General features: G+C 32.4%; 1 protein-coding gene across 9 annotated transcripts in view; it reads right to left on the reverse strand.

Annotated features, from left to right (window-relative positions):
• Nucleotides 1–17729, reverse strand: part of GULP1 (GULP PTB domain containing engulfment adaptor 1) — a 313380-nt gene that overhangs the window by 34593 nt on the left and 261058 nt on the right. For all 9 annotated transcript variants that reach the window (XM_004477045.5, XM_071216224.1, XM_058300508.2 and 6 more), the window contains 2 exons: nt 4960–5076; nt 4186–4278 (listed from right to left, as the gene is read on the reverse strand). In XM_004477045.5, the coding sequence (XP_004477102.1) occupies nt 4186–4278; nt 4960–5076 (210 nt within the window). The remainder of the gene's footprint in view (nt 1–4185; nt 4279–4959; nt 5077–17729) is intronic.

Raw genomic sequence — 17729 nt, forward strand, 5'->3', positions numbered from 1 at the left:
TTTTGCATATAGAAAAAGGATTACTGCTGTGTGACTTATGGAAATTTTGCTCACGATAGGATCAAGGTCTGTCTCGGGTTGGCCAGAAGGAAGCCTCATCTGTAAGCCCAAGAACAACTGGATGTCAAGTTAATTGTATACATCAAACCCACATATGTTGTAAATTCAATAATCATATAATGAGATTTATAATTCACTTCAATGCATTTTCAATTAATGTATTAATTGTTGCTGTGATCCTTTAAACAAACTATGTGAGCTTTAGCAATTTTGCAGTATTCTCTCCTTCAGTCTTTTGACCTCAAAATAAACAATAAAACCTACAGTCTCATTTCCAGGGTTATAATCCCAATAGTTATTTACTGCACATTCATTATGATAGACTGAGGACACTTGTGAGTGTTTTGTATCCTGATCCTCCAGTCTTCATATCTGGTTAAAGTGTACTGTGGAACTAATATTTAAATTCAACAAGGAAAAAATAAATGTAAAACATTTCAAATTTGAAATCTGCTCTACTACAGACTCATGGCAAGCTATTAAATAAGAGGTATCTATATTTTAAATTTTTATTTTGTTAATTATTGACAGTTTTTATTGCCTATTTTTCAAATTCAATTTCAATAGTTTGCATCATTAACAAATTTTCAGCAGAGTGACCATTTATAAGCATGACATTTCATACTTTCTAAATAATTGAAGGTGATTTATTTTTAATATCTAAAATTTTGGAGCTTGTTTTAACAGATGTGAAATATAGTTCCACTTAGTACTGTATTACTTTTTTTTCAATTTACACAAATAAAATTGAGAATAAAAGGCTAAAAATGTTCGTACTTTCTTCAAAAGAATTTAAAACATGTTATCAATACTAGTAAGGCTATTTTAAAGATCATTTGAATTAATCAGATTATATCTTTTAGAAATTTAAGTGTTCTTCAGTTTGATTTCTTCAGTTCATTTCTTTTAAGAATAAAATCATTTTTGTTTTTTATCTTAAAGAAAACATATATTCTCTACAGTGCATCAGAAATGTCAAGAAAACATCAAACAAAACTTTAGGAATTTAAAGGTGATATGATGAATAATTTTTTTTAATTAAAAGAAAGGAAAAGGACAAAGATATTACTGTAACAAAAACATAGAAATATATTGCAAAATTATAATGATCAATGCTGAAAAAAATTTTCTATACATGTGTGCTAAATGTCAAAAAATGTTTAGAGAAAATGATTTTTTAAAAAATTCAACCTTTGAGTTGCAGTCTTTAAAGCATATCTATTCAGAGATTCAGTACTGAGATAAACACAATGGTTAAATTAATTATTAAATTACTTAATTTCAGGAAATCAAATCAATTTTAGTAACTGGTTATTTTAATAATTTTATTGTTTTTTCTAAATAAACTGATTAACATGTCTGAAATCGCTCTGTTCTTCCCAAAAGCCACATTGTCCTTCAACAGAATATTTTTAACTCTCCTTCCTCAGAGAAAATGGACTCATAATGAACAAGCTTTGGGTTTTCATCCAAAAGTTCAATAGACCAAGGAACAACTACCTTATTAAGACTGCTTGAGGGGAGTGGATTTGGCTCAAGCAGTTGAGCGCTTACTTCACACATGAGAGGTCTGGGGTTCAGTTCCCGGTGCCTCCTAAAAATGAAAACAAACAAGCAAAGAAACGAAAAAACCAACTCAGGGGAGATGTGCCTCAGCGACTGAGCATAGGCTTCCCACACATGAGGTCCTGGGCCTCAAAAAATAAAAATAAAAACAAAATACTACTACTTAGAAGAGTAACTCCCAGGAAGCGGACTTGGCCCAGTGGATAGGGCATCTGCCTATCACATGGGAAGTCCGCAGTTCAAATCCTGGGCCTCCTTGACTCTGTGTGGAGCTGGCCCACGTGCAGTGCCCTGCCACACAGGGGTGTCCCTCACAGAGGGGAGCCCCACACGCAAGAAGTGTGCCCCATAGGGAGAGCCGCCCAGTGCGAAACAAAGTGCAGCCTGCCCAGGAATGGTGCCGCACACATGGAGAATTGATGCAGCAAGATGATGCAACAAAAGAGACACAGATTCCCGTGCTGCTCACAACAACAGAAGCGGACAAAGAAAAACACCCAGCAGAATGGACACAGAGAACAGACAACTGGGTGGGGCGGGAGCGGGGGTGGGGGGCAAGGGAAGAGAAATAAATAAAAATAAAATCTTTAAAAAAAAAAAAAGAGTAACTCCCATTTCCTAGTTTCCAGCATGGTTTGTAATAAGACCTTCAACAAAACCCAAAAGGTGTGTGCTCTGTTTTGGAATCGAATGTTGAAGAAGGAGTTTTGAGCTGTTGTTCTCTTCCTCAGGGTGGGGGAGACAAGAAAAAAACTCATAACCTGGTAAGAAGCAGATCTTGATGATAGTAAAGAAAAAACAGGAAGAGGAAGGAATATATAAGAAAACCAGAATCTGAAGAAGCTGCTCGGCTTCTTGTACATGAGCAGCCATGTGGACACCTTACTCCCTATAGCTCATCTCAGCTATTACCGGACCACTTGTTACAAACTGTATGCTAAACAGTGAAAGTACTATCTCCTTAAGTCTGGAAGGGAGAAAAGTGTGAATTTACAAGAAAAAAGGCTTTTGACCTATTTCCAGGGCACACCAATTTTGAAACCCTGGATGCAACTTCTTAAAGAAGCATTCACCATCATGGTGAGGAGCTGGGGAAATATTCAAGCACTATACATCAAAAAATAATGGGTTCTAAGCTCCCTCTAAATCAGATACAGTGTGGACATCACCATTTAAAATCCTCAAGACTGAGGAATGAACAAACTTAGGAGGGGAATGCAGCTATGGACCAAAGAAGACTTATTATTATTCTAGCAACTGAATATCTTATAACATTGATATAAAGGCAGTGGTCACCAGAGGTTCCGAGGGGATGGAGAGGAAGAATAGGTGTAACATGGGCATTTTTGGGACATTGGAATTGTTCTGAATGACATTGTAATGATGGATACAGGGCATTATACATTTTGTCAAAATCTATAAAAATGTGTGGTGCAAAGTATAAACTATAATGTAAACTATCGACCATGGTTAGCAGCAATGCTTCAATATGCATTCATCAATTTTAACAAATGTACCACATTGATAAAAAATGTTCTTAACAGTGACAAGTGTGCGAGGGGGGGCGGGGAGGGTATATGGGAATCCCCCTACATTTTCTGTGTTTCATTTATGTAATCTAAAGCTTCTTTAAAAATAAATTTTTTAAAAAATTACAGGTTAAAGAGTTTTCACTGAGTTAGCTTAGGAAGTGAACCAAAAATAATTTGCAAATCAAACTTCGCAAGAGTTTTTTTTTCCAAAAGTTTTCAAAAGCCATAATTGTCTTTCAGTTCATAGTATTATGGCATAATAGATATTAAATAATTTTTAAATATAACATGAATTATAGTCTATAATAGAAAATACCAGTGCAGATGATTCAAATTTTGAAAATTCACTTAAATATTTTTACTTAGGGAAAGTATTGTTTTAAATCCCAACCCCCCAAAAAATAATTCCCTTAACCTAAATCATGTACAAACAGCATTGTACATCATATTAGCAAAAGGATTTTAAAACTATGATAACCTGAAAATAATTTAACTATAAAAACTTGAGTATTGTCTGCAGTGACTACCACTCATTTTATGCCTGAAACACAATTGCTTTATTCCCAGCAGGAATGTAATATAAGAATATATATATTGCTATGTAATATAAGAAAGTAGATTTGGTCTTGTTAACAGTTTACTTCATATAATGAAGTTCAACTCTCCAGGGGTAGAACAGGCATGGGTCATTAAATCTAACCCCAGTAAACAGTAAGCAATAGGGATGAAAGAAGAGATATACCATGAACAGAAAAAGCACATTAAAATTTAAAACCAAACTGAGGGCTGAATTACTTCAGAAAACACAAGGGAAAAGAGCTACATGGAAAAATTCTGGTCTAAAATACCCAGGTAATTTTAACTATTTTACTAACTTTGTTGAGTGGCTTTTACGTTTCTGTGTTTAGTTATAAATTACTGATCCCAGAGTTTTATTTGACATGTTGCAGTACTGAGATGATCCAAAGATGTCTTATCACCATGAAATCAAATACAAGGAAAACAAATACATATTCCATATACTTACTGGAGATGTTGATACTTGGGTTATTCTTAACTGGTTTTCCAAATCTTGGACTTTATTTTTGAGCTCCATATTTTCTGTTTCTAAGTCTTGGATCTAAAAAAGGAAATGGTTGTTGAATAACCTCCAGAAATTCATTCTTGGAAAATATTGGCTACAATGTTGGCAACCTTAATGAGTAATGTCCATGTTTGAATTTTTAATGCCCTCTTTCATGCACAGGGGAAAAAGTTATTTGATAAAACTTGGGAAATATCAGAAATTATAGGCCACTAGGAAGACATATTATTACATTAAAAAACCCATGTTTTATGTGTATGCAAATTTCATGTTATTTTATGCCTCATCTTTGTGTTTTCTTGTTGCACTGTGCAATCTATATCCATAATCTTAGAGTATAACCACAAGACAGTGAAACTTGCTCATGATGATTTTGAAGAGAGTGGAGAAAGGATGTCATTTAATTACAAAGAATCTGATCTGCATGGGAAACCACTTACCCAGCATCTGCTGTTTCTGCTGCTCTGATCCCCATGAGAAGCATCAGGAAGTGAAGCAAAGTCACATGAGAACACTAAGTTCTTGTGGGAATTCAATATAAAATGGTTAAAAACTGTGCAGGGGATCAGGAATGAAAAATTATAGGAACACAGTGAAAGCAGTTCCAATCAGTGTGGGGAAATTTTAATGGCAGGTCTTCTAAATTTGTTTGATGATATGCAAGTTTCCCTGTTCTTAAATCACATAAATGTGAAACAGCAAGCTTAGTTTACTCACTCTTTTCTGTAACCCTGCAATCTGTTTTCTTGTTTCAACATCTTTTCCTCCAGATTCTAGAAATTTCCTGTATGCCAGGTCAAATGCTTGGCCAATTGTTAAAGTTATCTCTTCAGCCTTTGTAAAAAACAAAGAAGATTTCCACTTAAATAATATGTTTTCTTGCATCAAGAAAAACATTATATGAGTTGCTTCCAGACATTCACAGGAGGTCCTTCAGGGGAGCAATGCCTGGGGATAGAGATGTAGTAGATGACCACACTGTCTATGCTAACATAGCAATTCAATGCCTTTTGGGTACAGGCTATCTAGTGCAATATGCAAAATATTTAAGATTAAAGGATAGCTGTTAAAGTTGGAAACAAGACTTTTTGGCCAGCATCTCTCATCTTTTATCATTGTATTTTTCTTCCTAGTTTGTTTTCCTCCTTCATCAAGTATTTACTGCCTATATTAGTCAGCCAAAGGGGTGCTGATGCAATATACAAGAAATAGGTTGGTTTTTACAAAGGGTATTTATTTAGGGTAGAAGCTTACAGTTACCAGGCCATAAAGTATAAATTATTTCCCTCACCAAAGTCTATTGCCACATGTTGGGGCAAGATGGCTGCTGACATCTGCCAAGAGTTCAGGCTACCTGAGTTCTTCTCTTCCTGGGGCTTGCTTCTCTCTGGGCTCAGCTCCTCTGTTAGTTCCACAAAGCCAGCTGTAGACTATAGGTAAATGGCTTGTTTCTCTTCTCAGGGCCTTTTCTCTTTCCTCACGACCAAGTTCCTCTGTGTGCTTACTTCCCAGGGCTCCAGCTCAAAAACTCCAACCTCCCTTCTCCGTGATATGGTTTCTCCGTGAGTCCCTGCCCACTAAGGGGAGAGGGACTCAATGGCCTACTAACATGGTCCAAGGAAGCCTTAATCATTATTTGATCAAGTAAAAGTAAAACCTCTGAATCCAATGCACTCTAATATGACCAGAAGAAAAGACCAGCTTACAAACATAATCCGGTATTTCTTTTTGGAATTCATCAATAATATCAAACTGCTACACTACCTGTTAAATGAAATCACAATATCACATGCAGTTTCTCTTGTTGCTTTGCTATTTATTTGCTCTTTGTAGTGAGGAAGGTTTGTTAAACCAGGTAGGTAACTTGAATGAGACTGTCTGGTTGGTGCCCTCTCTAAATGGACTGCTACTCAGTTCCAGTTAATTGTTGCCTTGTGAAAATGGACATTTCCAACCCAGAGTTGTCAGGTATTAAATATATGAAATTAACTCAGTCATCTGAATTTTTATATATCTCCCAATTTTAAGTGATAGTAAAGCACAGTGGTAATTTAACAAAGTATATCTGTCATATGAATTTGGCCTGGCAAACGATTTACACTCTGATCTACCAATTAGACTATAACACACTTATCCAAGGACCACTCTATTCAGAGTTTGACTGATATAAGATTCTTGCATATAGTAAACATTAAAAAAGATTTATTTACTTAATTCACATTATACAGATGTTTGGTAACAGCATTAATTGATTTCTGGTATCACCAATACATCATACTTACTATTAATAATACCTCCAGATGACAGATAAACTAGTAGTAATACATTACATGTTGAAAATGGTTGAACTAATTTGGTATAAAATTTAATAATTTGTGATATGTTATGATAAAGTAAATTGAAAAAATGCTTTATTAATAAAGCTTAAGTTCCTGATATTGTCATTTTTGTATCTATTTGCCTAAAGAGGGAATTGTAGCAATTAAAAAAAAATTGATAGTGCTCAACTCAGTTAACTAAAAAAATTAAAATATGTGCATAAAATCATATAGGAGGACTGTTTGTCTTACAAAAAAGTAGAGAAAATTTGAAAAATGTTAAAATAATGAATGTGAAATAAATGAAAGTGCCAGGTATAAAATTATATGCATGTGTGCAGTGATTCAAACTAATGTAAATATGCATATGAAAAGAACTTTAGCTGCGTCAGATGTTGGGATTATTCATGATATTGAAAAATTGTAAAACAGATTACGTTAGGTTGTGGGATTAAAATGGCATTTTTTTCTCCTTTTAACTTCAATATGGGGTAATATTTGCAATTGCTTTACAATAAAATACATATTTCTAAATTATGGTTTATTTTCTGCCTTTTAGTTGGGTTCAGAGTGCTGTTTGACTCAAACCATAATTATCTTCAAATACTTACACTAATTGTGAATTATTTAAATGGTAACATTATTGACTTATTATTGTCAATAACATTTGCCTTCAGTACTAACTATAATAATTTTTTAAAAACCATACTTTTTTTAACAACAACAAATCTTTATTGATCATTTGGCTTCCTGAAATAGTCCACATAGATTACCTCATTTGATTCTCATATCTCTTTGAGATATGCATTATTATTATCCCTTTATTCAAATGATGAAACTGCAATTCTGCATGATTCTATAACTTGTTTGTGGTCTCATAGATAGTGAGTAGAAGACCTGGGATTCCATTCCAGGATGTTTCACTCTACAAGCCTTAGCCTTTTTTTTTTTTTTTTAACTTGGTAACATTTATATATAATGAGATGCACAATCGTTAAGTATACAGTCAAAATGTTTTGACAAATGTATATAACTGTATAATAATCATCTCATTATAGAATATTCCTATCATCCCAGAAAGTTCCCTGCTACCTACTTCCAGTCTAACCCCATTCTTTATGGGCAAATATTACTCCAATTTCTATCACCTAGATTCATTTTGCCTCTCCTTGCTATCCATAAAAATGGGCTCGAAAAGGATGTGTTCTGTTGTGTCTGGCTTCTTTTGGTAACAAAATGTTTTTGGGTTTCATGTTTCTTATATGCATCAATGGCACATTCTTAGTACTTTCTTTTCATTGCTGTTTAGTATTCTGTATTATGAATATACCATACTGTTCAAAATTCATTTAGTTCTTGGTTATTATAAATTAGGCTGCTTCAAGCATTCTTGTAAAAGTTTTTTTATGTTTCCATTTCCTGGGGAAATATCTAGAATGGAATCACTGGATCATAGAAAAGGTCTATGTTTAACACTGTAAGAAAACTGCCAAACTATTCTCCAAAGTGATTTTAAGATTTTACTTTCCTACCAGCAGAGTAAATGCATTCTAGTTGTTCTACATTCTCACACAATAGATATTGACAATATTTTTAATTTTGTCATTTTAGTGAATGGGTGATGGCATCTCAATGAGTTGTTAATTTGCATTTCCCTGAAGACTGATGATGTGTTTTCTGGTCATGTATATACTCTCTTTAATGAACTCTCTATTCAAGTGTTCTCCCCATTTTTATTAGTTTTTTTTTTCCTTTTTATCAAATTTTAGGAGTTCTTTATATATTCTTGGTGCAAATCCTTTTGTAGATATATGTATTGCAAATACAGTCTTTTAGTATGTGGCTTGCCATTTCATTTTATTAAAACTGTTTATAGATTAATGGAAAGTTTTTGTTTTTGATAAGCCCATTGCACCATTTTTTCAGTGTCATGCTTGGTGCATTTTGGGTCATTTCTAAAAAAACAAAAACCAAACATTGTTTACCTAAAGTTCACATACATATTAACATATGCTTTTATTAATGAAAGTTTCATAGTTTTAGCTTTTACTTTTATGTCTATGATCCATCTTAAATTACATTTTTTGTAGCATAAGTAGGGGCTAATGTACATTATTTTTTTCATATATTTAGCTAGTTGTTTCAACATAATTCATCAAAAAGATTTTACTTTTTGCAATAATTGTCTAGGCAAATTTGTGTAAAAGGAATTGAACATATGTGGTATCGATATTTCTGAATTCTCTAATTCAGTCCACTCATTATTTATCTATAATTATATCGATATAACTTTATTGTTATAACAGTTACTGTAAAGTATATATTTCCCTCAACTTTGGTCTTCTCTTCTAAGATTATTTTTCTATTTTTAGATAATTTATATTACTTTATAAATTTTAGAAGAATTTTTTCGATTTCTACTAAAAATCCCATTGTGATTTTGATCAGAATTGTATTGAACCTTCCAATCAATTTGGAAGGACTGACCTCTTAACTAAATTGAGTCTTCCAAACTATGAATATGATATAGCTCTTTCATTGTTTTAAGCCAGCAATGTTTTGTGAAATGGGCATTATTATCAACTTATAGATGAAAGGAGAAAGATACAGAGACATTAAATAATTTGTCCAGTCCAATAGCCGCTAAATAACAGATAGAAACCAAGTTTCTGCCAGGCTAATGTCAAATCTGTTCCCTTCTTCCTAAGCCATATTAGCTGTTTACAGAAGAAACACAATGTTTTAAATTAGAAAAGTGTATTTATTATCAATAAATATCATGTAATATACACACTCAAATTCATCTAAAAATCTGTGATAGAAAGTATACAACCTAATGGTTTTAGTGTATATTTAGAGCACAATTTTTTGGTTTTATACAATTTCAGATAGCAGGAAAAAATTCCAAAATCCTAAGAAATAAAGTTGGGAACTTATGATTCATCAGTTATTTCAAGGGTGCATATCTGCTGTCAATATAAATTTTTTAAAAATTAAAAATAGCTTTAGGATACACATATAGCTTTTCAATCCTTCATAAATTTAATAAAATACAAATTCTCTTAACAATTATACCAACTTCTTGGGAAATCCTCATAGTTCTTTTAAGTTGTATCTTTAAAAGCAATATTCTATTTCCTAGAACTAAAGCTTTTGATTAGGTAGGCTGGGGAAGTCAGTGCATTACACTTTGAGAAACCATACTTTTAGATAAAAATAATTTTAAAAAGAGTAACAAAAACAATAAGAACTGTGTTTTTCTACTCAACTAGCATTCTTTGACAGTCAATACAAGATAATGGTCGAAGTATTGCTCCTACCTGCAAAAAATTTAATACATGACTGAAAATATCAAATATACCAGACTGACTGCCAATAATCATATACAAGGAATCTTAGGCAATTTAATTAACTAACACTTTTCTGGTTTACAGTTGATCACTTCTTGTTGTCAGAAAAAGTTAATTCACCTGAGTTTCTCAGGAATTTGATATATTAAGTATTAGTATTTCATAAAATGGAGAGATGAAAACTAGTAGTGAAGGAAAATACTCAGCAGCAATAAGTTTTCAGATCTTGAGTATCAATTAATTATTATTAGGTTGGTTGACCAAGCTAAGAAAATTTGTTTTTCCCCCCCAATCATGTAATGATATGACATAAAGAGTAAGGAATTTTTTCTCGAAAAGAAAGCTCTGTTTCAAAAAAACTGTTATAGGGCAAGTATGATATATAACCAAAAATAATATATAATAACTAGCTTACAAATAAATAGGCCTTATGAAATGAATGTAATGATCCCATCAAGTAAACTAATGTATGACTCTTTTGACACCTGAAAAACTCATCATTAACCCTTCTTTACAAAGAATGGTTTAAGAAGTAAGAGAGATGTTTCTAATTTTCTCGTTTTATATTTCATCTTACATAATTAAAAAATAAAATCATGTTGTTGAGTTTTCATCTACTGATTAGGTGTTGCTATTCGAATTTTGTTATGAGTAACACCTAGTGAATGATGTATATTTATAAACATTTAAAACAAAACAGTGAACAATAACAAAGAATGCCAAAATGAAGGCTAAGGAGTGGCAGTGACTATATTCAATTCGTAATAATGGAACCTAGTCAAATACACCTCAACAAATACCCATATTCTGATTTTATTTTTTAAACTTAATGGGATGACTGTAGAAGTTGTATAAATATTAAATCACAACAACACAACATAATATTGCTAATAAAGTAAATTCCAGTTTGGTAGCTTAAAAGGGTAGGTTTTATCTAATTTTCAAGCAAACTCTTAATCTCACAAAATCACTGGAATGATAAAACAGCATGAATAGATGGGATGAAGACCCCAATAACAGCAAAAGGACTCTGGATCAGGTCAAAGTTGTGGGAGGATTACAGCATGATGGAAGAATGCTATGATGGGAAACTGAAGTCTTAGATTATGGTCCTGATTTTGTCACTGCCTAGCTTTGTGACTCTGGGAAAGACCCTGAAATTCTCTGGCCTAAGTTTTCTTAAAATAAGATGAGAATGTTTATCTAAATAGATCATTATTTATTTCCCAGGTTTTCTTTTTAAGCAAACTTGTACTTTGAGATAGTTTTTGATTTACATTAATTTATCAGAAATATTGCAGAGAGATTGTGTGTATCCTTTATCCTGTATCCACTAAAGATAGCATTTTGAAAAACCAGATTACAATTCATAACAAGATTATTGACATTCTTTCAGTCAAGATATAGAAGATTTCCCTGTCACAAAGTAGTCCTCATATTACTCTTTTATAGTCACATTCACTTCCTTCCCACCTGACTCAATCCTCAACTCCCAGCAATCATTAACCTGTTCTCTACTTATATAAATTTGCAATTAACAAATGCTATATAAATGCAATTAAACAACGTGTGATCCTTTGGAATTAACTTTGTTCACCCTCAAATTATCTGGAGAGTCATACAAGTTGTTGTTTGTATAAAACATTCATTCTTTTTTATTGCTGAATAGTATTCCATAGTATGAATGTACCACAAATTGTTCAACCATCCATTCTTGAAAGATACCTGGGTTGTTTCTAGACATTGGCTATTATGTATAAAGTTGCCATGAATATTCATGTATAGGATTTCGTGTTCATTTCTCTGGGATAACTGCCCAAGTAGGCCATATAGTAGTTGAATGTTTAGTTTTTTGAATGAAACTGCCAAATTGTTTCCATATGCTGTACCATTTTATACTCCCACCAGCTATGAATAAGTGATCCAGTTTCTCCTCAAATTCACCAACATTTGGTGTTGTCACTACTTTTTATTGTAGCAATTCTGATAGTTGTATGGAGATATCTCATTGTGATTTTTAACTTTCAGTTCCCCACTGGCTACTGATGTTTAACATCTTTTCATGTGCTTATTTGTAATCCATCCATCCTCTTCCATGAAATGTCCCTTCATATCTTTTGTCCTTTATCTATCTTGGTTGTTTGATTTTTACTGTTGAGTTTTAAGAGTCCTTGTAAATACTAGCCCTTTGTTGGATATATAATTTTCAAGGAATTTATCCCAGTTTCTAGCTGGTCTTTTTATCCTCTGAACAAGGTCTTTCACCAAAAAATAAAAAAACAAATTAAAAAATTGGTGAATTCTTATTTATCATATTTCTGTATTTCATGGATCCTGATTCGGGAGTCAAGGCTAGGCATGTTTTCATTAGATACTGAAGAGCTCTCTATTTTTTCTAAATATTTTTATAGTTGTAGATTTTATATTTACATTCATATGTTTTGAGTTAATTTTTGTATAAGTATGAATTCTAGGTCAGGGTGCACTGGAGTTCTAATTGCACTGGCATCTGGTATTGAAAAAGCTATCTCTCCTCCATTGAATAGCTTTTTCACCTTTGTCAAAAATCATTTGGGCATAATTATGTAGATTTGTCTCAGTAGTCTCTATCAGTCTCGTGGCTTTATTTGCCTATACCCATATCTAATTAAATATACCATATATAACCATATAATTAAAACCACAGTTTTAATTACTGTAGGTAATATAAAAAGTAGGCTGCTTTCTTCCTCTTTATTGGTGTTTTTAAAAATTATTTATTTCCTTTGCATTTCCATATAAATTTAGAATAATCGTATCTACATCTACAAAAAAATCTTGCTATGATTTTGTTAAACTTGCACATTTTTACCATGTTAAATCTCCCAATTTGTGAACATGCTATATCACTCATCTTTCATTTTTTCATCAGTGTTTTGTAGTTTTCAATACACAAGTCCTATGAACCTTTTACATCTTAGGTTAGATTTGCACTTAACTATTTCATTTTTTGAGCAACTGTGTTGAGAGTGGAAATAATTGCCTTATTCTAAATCTTAGGAGGAAAACATTCAATCTTTCATCATTAAGTACACATTATTTGTACTTTTTGTAGATGTTCTTTATAAAGTTCATGAAGTTCCCTTGAATTCCTGTTTTTCTGAGAATCTTACCAAGAATGGATGCTCAATTTCACCAATTTTTAAAAATATTGATTGCTATGATCAGGTGATTTTTTCTTCTTTAGCCTGTTAATATGATTGATTACATTGTCTTGTGAATTGTTTAGCTCTATTTGTATCCCTGGAATAAACCTCACATGATCTTGGTATATAATTATTTTTAAGCATTGTTGAATTATTAGGAATTTTTTCAACTATAATCCTGATGGTTACTGGTCTGTAGATTTCTTTTTCTAGTTATCTTCATCAGGTTTTGGTATCAGAGGAAAATATACTTCATAAAATGAATTTAGAAGTTTTTTCATGTCTTCTATTTTCTATTTCTGGAAGAGATTATACAGAATTAGATTTATCCAGTGAAACCAACTGGGTCTGAAGATTTACCTCTGGGAGTTTTAAAATAATGAATTTGGTTTTCATAATAGTTAAAAGTCTTTTCAAATAATTTAGTTAACATTGGGTGATTTGTGGCAATTTTTATTTTTCAAGGAATTGGTCCAATACATCAAAGTTGTTAAACTTATGTAGATACTGTTGTTAATAGCATCTTATTATCCATTGATATCTGCATAATCTACAATAATATAGCATTTCATTTTTGATATTGGCAATTTCCGTCCTTTTCTAAGAGAAACTAGGTCTTGTTTCATGTATTTACTCTGTTGTTTTTCTGGTTTCAAATTCATCCATTTCTCTTCTTATTTCTACCTTATTTTCTTCCTTCTGCTTAATTTGCATTTATTTTGACATTTTGTCCTTTTAGGTATTTTAGGTGGAAGCTTATATTATTGATTTGAGACTTTCTTCTTTTCTAATGTATGAGTTTAAGTATAAATTTCTTTCTCAGCATTGCTTTAGCTGCATTACACAAATTTAATTCAGTTCAATGTATTTTTTATTTCCTTTGAGACTTCTACTTTGACCCATGGACTATTTACAAGTATGCTGTTGAGTTTCCAAGTATTTGGAGATTTTCCTGCTATCTTTCTTACTGATTTCTAGGTGGATTTCATCATCATCAGAGTACACTCTGCAAGATTAAAATTCTTTCAAATGTGTTAAATTTGTTCTATAGCCCAGGATATTGTTTATCTTGATACATGTTCCAGGGACACTTGAAAAGAACATCTCTGTTAATTTTATGTATAGGTGTTTTATCAATTATTGAGAAAGTGGTGATGAAATCTCCAGTGATAACTGTGAATTTGTCTATTTCTCTTTTCAGTTCTCTCAGTTTTTGCTTCAGTATTTTGCACCTCTGTCGTTTGACCATTCACATTTAGGATAGTTATGTTTTCTTCATAATTGGACCTTTTATAATTACATAATGCCCCTCTGTGCCTGTGGTAATTTTCTTTGCTGCAAGGCCTGCTTTATATGATATTAATACAGTCACTTCTACTTTGCATTGGTTAATGTTTGTATAATATTTCTATTCTATGTTCAACCTGTCTATATCATGTCTGTCATATTCATAGTGAATTACTTGTAGACAACATATATCTGGGTGATGATTTTCAGTACACCCTACATTCTCTGTTTTTTAAATTGTTGTATTCACATTTAATGTAATTATTGATGTTGTTGCAGCTTTAGCCTGACAATTTTTCTTCACTGTTAGTTCTCTCTATTATTCATTTCTTTTTATCTTTTCTTTGAATTACGTAGGTTATTTAACATTTTTACAATGAAATTTTTATTTATAAGTTTTTAAGTTTATCTCTTTGTATGGCTTTTTTTAGTGATTGTTCTCAGTATCACATTTTATTTACATAACCTGTCACAGTCTGCTAATGCTGTCATTTTTCCAACTCAAGTGAAGTGTAGAAATTTTGTTTCCTTATGCTCCTTTACCTTTCCCTATTTATAATATAACTGCCTTAAATATTTGCCTTACATAAATTTAAATTACATCAGAAAGTAACTTTTGCTTCTATCGTCAAGCATAATTTAGAAAAACAAAGATTTAAGTAATTTTTGCTTCTACAATTCTACCATCAAGCATAATTTAGAAAACCAAAGATTTACCTATATCTTTCTTTATTGTGTTTTGTTTTCTTCTTCAAGTTCCATTGTCCTTTTATCATTTCCTTTATGTTCTTTTGATGGCAAATAATTTTAGTTCTCCTTCACTGGAGATTTTCAAAATTTCCCTTTAATTCCTGAATTACATTTTTTCTTTATAGGACTTCCAGTTGACTGTTCTTTTCTTTTAGCACTTGAAATATGTTGTGTCATTTCCTTCTTGCTTTCACGATTTCTGATGAGAAAAATACTGTCATTTGAATTGTTTTTCTGTTAAGGTGTTTACCACTCATTGTTTTTGAGACTTTTTTGGTCTATAGTTTTCAGAAGTTTGACTACGATGTATGTTAATGTGGATTTCTTTTCGTTTATCCTGCCTGAGGTTCACTTGCTTCTTGAATTTATAGATTTGTCCTTTTTGCCAAATTTGGGAAGTTTTCAACTATTATTTCTTCAAGTACTTCCTTTTCTTGTCCTTCCAATTCTATATAAATGTCAGATATTTTGCTATAGTACTACTGGTTCCTGAGGTTCTGCTATGTTTTTGGGGTGCATGTAAGAGTGTGGGCATGAGACCTATTTTCTCTCTGTTGTATAGTTTAATATTTTCTATTGCTCTATCTTCCAGGTCACTGATAGTTTTTCCTTTGTTCCCTCTAGTCTGCTGCTGGGCTCATACATTGAATTTTTTTTTTTGGTTATGTATTTTCAGTCCTAAAAGTCTCATTTCATTATTCTTTATATTTTCTAATTGTTTGCTGCGATTTTCTATTTATTTGCCAGGATTTTGTGTTTTTTGTTTCAAATATGTTTGAAATTGCTTATGAATTATTTTTATGATGACTGTTTTAAAATCTTTGACAGATAATTCTATTTTCTCTTCCATCTCAGTTTTGGAAACTACTGATAGCCTTTTTTTTTTCTCATTTAGTCTGAGATTTTCCTGGTTTTTAGAATGATGAGTAAATTTTCAGAAGTATCCTAGACATTTGGAGTATTATGTTATGAGACTTTGAAAATTATTTAAAACTCTTGTTTTAGGTGGCTTCATCTGACACCACTCCAGTAGGTGAGAGGGTGGGATGCAGCCTCATTACCAACTGTTAGGAGTAGAGGTCCAGCTTCCATACTTGGTTTCTGCTGATATCTAGATAGTAGTCCTGAGTCTGTCACTACACAGCTTTGTGATTTGGGAAATTTTAATTAACCTCTCTGGCTTTCTTTTCTTAAAATAAGAGGAAAGAGCTTGGCCAAATAGGTCATAATTTATTTTCCAGTTTAAATAATCTATGGTTTACTATTTAAAATGAAAATTAGAGAGGATGGCATATCAAACATTTACATACAGTTCAAATCAATTATATAATAAATATAGCCATTCAAATGAAAGCTAATCAAACCACATTAATGAAAATATTATAATATAATTATGAGAAAATATGTTCCCTTTGAGCTTTTGAAGGTAATGTCAAATTGTGGTTAGACTCCTTGGACTCTTGCTTTACAATGCCACACTTGCACCAACTTGCAGCAGAATCACTTGGTGAACTTGCTAAATGTAGATTTCCCAAAACCTGTTTCAAATAGGTATCACTTATGAATATTAAGCAATGATTGTGAATCATTGCTATGGAATTCAATAAATTATATTCAATCTTCAGAAAAAGAGATAACATGCTATAGCCAGGAAGAATGATGGGTCAAACAAATTGAAATTCTAATAGAAAGAAATATGGTCTAACTTCTAAATTTTAATGTAATTCCCCGAGGGTTATGGCAAGCTTATATTTTAAAGGATTGGGGTCATCCTTTGATCCCCAAAGGATGGCGGTCAATAAGGAAAGATAAAACATGTGGTAAACATATATAAGAAGGCTAATATTTAAATCAACTAAACATTTCCAAGGATCCCAATGATGTATATTTCTATGGTAAGGTAAGAAATAAGCCACAACAGAGTTCACTGCTCGGTGCAAGTGGTAAGAGCATTCTAGCTTACCCATAGAAAATATTAAACAAATAGCAACTATAATCTCCATTACAGAAAAACATCTTAAAACAATCACAGTTAAGAAACACTTGAGGGAAGCAGATGTGGCTCAAGCAATTGGGCTCCCATCTTCTATACAGGAGGACCAGGGTTTGATACCCAGGGCCTCCTGGTGAAGGCAAGCTGGCCCATGTGGTGAGCTGGACCACAGAGAGTGCTCCCCCACACGCAGTGCTGCCCTGTGCAGGAGTACTGTCCCACTCAGGAGTGCTGTCCATGTGGAGGGCTGATGCAGTAAGATGATGCAACAAAAAGAGACAGAGAGGAGAGAGAGTAAAAGACACAGCAGATCAGGAAGCTGAGGTGGCACAAGAGATTGATCTCCTCTCTCCCACTCTTGGTTCCCGGAGCCACCTAATGAGAATACAAGCAGACACAGAAGAACACACAGCAAATGGACACAGAAAAGAACAATGGAGGGAGGGGGGAGAAATAAGTAAAATAAATCTTTAAAAAAAAAGAAATACTTGAAACATAAATATAATGCATTCAATAAGGATAAATTTCAAAAATAACTTGAACTTCATATAAAATATCATATAGCACACAAATTATTAATTTTATATGGATAAGTAGATTTTTT

The sequence above is a fragment of the Dasypus novemcinctus genome, chromosome 7, assembly GCF_030445035.2.
Source record: "Dasypus novemcinctus isolate mDasNov1 chromosome 7, mDasNov1.1.hap2, whole genome shotgun sequence".
Lineage (NCBI taxonomy): Eukaryota > Metazoa > Chordata > Mammalia > Cingulata > Dasypodidae > Dasypus > Dasypus novemcinctus.